Here is a 2,462-nt window from a genome sequence, read left to right on the forward strand (position 1 = left end):
TTAAAATTGAAAAGCTAAGAACTCTCTACACAGAGTCTTATATAAAACTGGTAGCTTTTTAGTGGTGTGACAAATTTTACTCTGTTCTTCTGTTTCTTTTTCTTTGGACCCATTTTGGGCACATCTAGTGCTGTTATAGAACCACTAGAACCATGGCTCCTAACACCAGTCAGTTTTTAAATGAAAAGAACTGCAAGGCACATAAGAGTAGACCTGTTTATTGGTTTGGGCTGGCCAGACTGTGTGTGACATCACAGGTTTAGTGCGGCCTGTGGGATGCTGCCTCCTCATCTCCACTCCGCTTGGTTTTCCTTTGCTGTAGAGTTGGGTGTCATGAGGGAAGAAAAGTTTGGCTTTCGTAGGGAGCTAGGCACTCTGCTCTTCAGCTTATTCAGCTTGTCCCTCTCATCCTGACACTTCTTCAAGCAGGGATGGCACAAGTCTTTCTCATCCACTAAGTAAAGTGATTCAATGCGCTTGATGGTGTCGACAAACAATTCTTCATCTGTTGGTGTGGGAAAGGGGTTTCTTTTCACATTCAGCTTCTTAAGTTTTGGGAGCTTTGCCACACTGTTTGGGATGGCTGTCAAGTAATTGTCAAAGAGCCCCACTTCGTGTAGCTCCTTCAGGGCCCCTAGTGTGGTGGGGATGTTGTCGATCTGATTAAGGCCAAGGTTGAGGGAGCGGAGGTTCTTTAACTGGCTCAGTTCTACTGGCAAGTTCTTGGAGGTCAGCTTGTTATTGGAGACATTCAGGTAGCTGAGGTTCTGGAGCATGCCTATTGTCTCTGGCAGCTTCTCGATCTGATTGCTGTGCAAGTCCAGCCAGCGCAGGTTCTGGAACTTCTCGATACTGTCAGGGATTTTCTTGAGCATGTTCCTGCTCAGGTCCAGCTCATCTACATCAGCCAGCTTGAGGATGCACTTGGGGAAGGTTGTGATGCCCATCTTGCTCAAGTCAAGGCGGCGTCTTCCGTCAAATGTGATCTTGATGGAATTTTTGGCAACCTTCAAGGTGATTTTTTTTCCTTTGGGACCTTTTGCCTTCCCCTTGGCCATTTTCCCGTGAGGAGAGAAAAGACTGTTGAATATTCTAATGGAGAAGCCCAAAGAGAATCTGTTGAGGCTGGCTTTCTGGTAATCCCTAATTTGGAACAGAAAGTGACCTCTTTAGAAATTAACCAATGACTGCTAGATTCTTTGCAACTCTCAACATTTTCCCTAAGTCAGGAGTTCTCAACTCAGGCATCGTTACCTCCTCCTCACCTAAAAAAGCGTCACAAATAGATATCAGGGGGTTGCGACTACCCTGCCCAACTCTTATGTATAAAAAGAGGGGTCACAGCTAGATCACAGAGGAAAGGAGACTCACCTTGGGAGAAGTTGTTCAACACTAGATTAGGGCACTAAAGGACTTTAAGAATGAGGATTTTTCAGCTGTTCATTGAATCCAATTTATTCTAGTACTGAATGACATATTGCCATCCATTGGCCATTTGAAAGCCAGACAGAAATTGTAGGTCTTGTTCTGGTCTCCAGGGTACATTTGCTTGACTGAATGAAGCACACCAACCAGAATAACACTAGTTACATGAGATGCTCTGTGTCATCCAGAGTAGTGGTTTTCATAATTTTTTTGGCCACGTACCCCTTTTACTGCAAAATATTTCTGTTTACACCCTCTATACCCAACATGTCTCTGAATGTTCATATCTTAGGAAAAGTATCAAAACGAATGTCAACATGCAGCAGTGCCATTACTCATTGTACATTATGAGTAATGGCACAACCATTATGAAAATGTAGACACCTATCCTTTGGCAAATTGCTACATACTCATTTTGAAAAGCAGTGGCCTAAAGAGCAGGTATAGAAGAGTTTTCCTTTCCTCTGGAGTACTGTAGTTACATGCACTGTACAGTGGGATGAGGATTTCATCCCTAGTATTTAAATATATTTAAGCACAAAGCTCAAGAGATTTGCTAAATTGGGGCCTTAGTCTGTGGATAAATACACACGTTTGGGGAAGTTAGATCACATTTAAAATGGCCACACTGATCTAAGGTAAGTCGGGAAGGGGGATAGTGTGGGGGGGGGATTGCTGTGATCAAGGGAGACAAGCAGGCTCAGAGGGAGGATTGGGAGTCCATGGTGGGAATGGGGGACAAGTGGGATCTGCTGGAGTGATTGGGGGATCACTAGGAGATCGGGAGTTCAGGCAGCATCTGTCGGAGGGATCAAGGGTGCAGGCAGCATCCATAGGAGTGATGTGGTAACAGGTGGCAGCCACAGGGGGATTGGGGAGCCAGGCAGTGTCCACAGATGGATCAGAGGGGCAACCAGCATCCGTGGGAGGGAATGGGGGGCAGGTGGAGTCCATGCAGGGACTAGGGGGCAGGCAGTGGCGGCAGGGGGAACAGGGATGCAAGCAGCATCTGCGAAAGCAATCAGGGGGGAAAGCAG

General features: G+C 46.0%; 1 protein-coding gene across 3 annotated transcripts in view; it reads right to left on the bottom strand.

The window, feature by feature from the left end:
• Nucleotides 1-218: 218 nt before the first annotated feature.
• Nucleotides 219-2,462, bottom strand: part of LRRC18 (leucine rich repeat containing 18) — a 13,960-nt gene continuing 11,716 nt past the window's right edge. For all 3 annotated transcript variants that reach the window (XM_025212995.1, XM_006031339.2, XM_025212994.1), the window contains one exon: nucleotides 219-1,143. In XM_025212995.1, the coding sequence (XP_025068780.1) occupies nucleotides 288-1,058 (771 nt within the window). In that variant the 5' untranslated portion in view covers nucleotides 1,059-1,143 and the 3' untranslated portion in view covers nucleotides 219-287. The remainder of the gene's footprint in view (nucleotides 1,144-2,462) is intronic.

Source organism: Alligator sinensis, unplaced genomic scaffold (assembly GCF_000455745.1).
Source record: "Alligator sinensis unplaced genomic scaffold, ASM45574v1 scaffold163_2, whole genome shotgun sequence".
NCBI classification, from domain to species: Eukaryota; Metazoa; Chordata; order Crocodylia; family Alligatoridae; genus Alligator; species Alligator sinensis.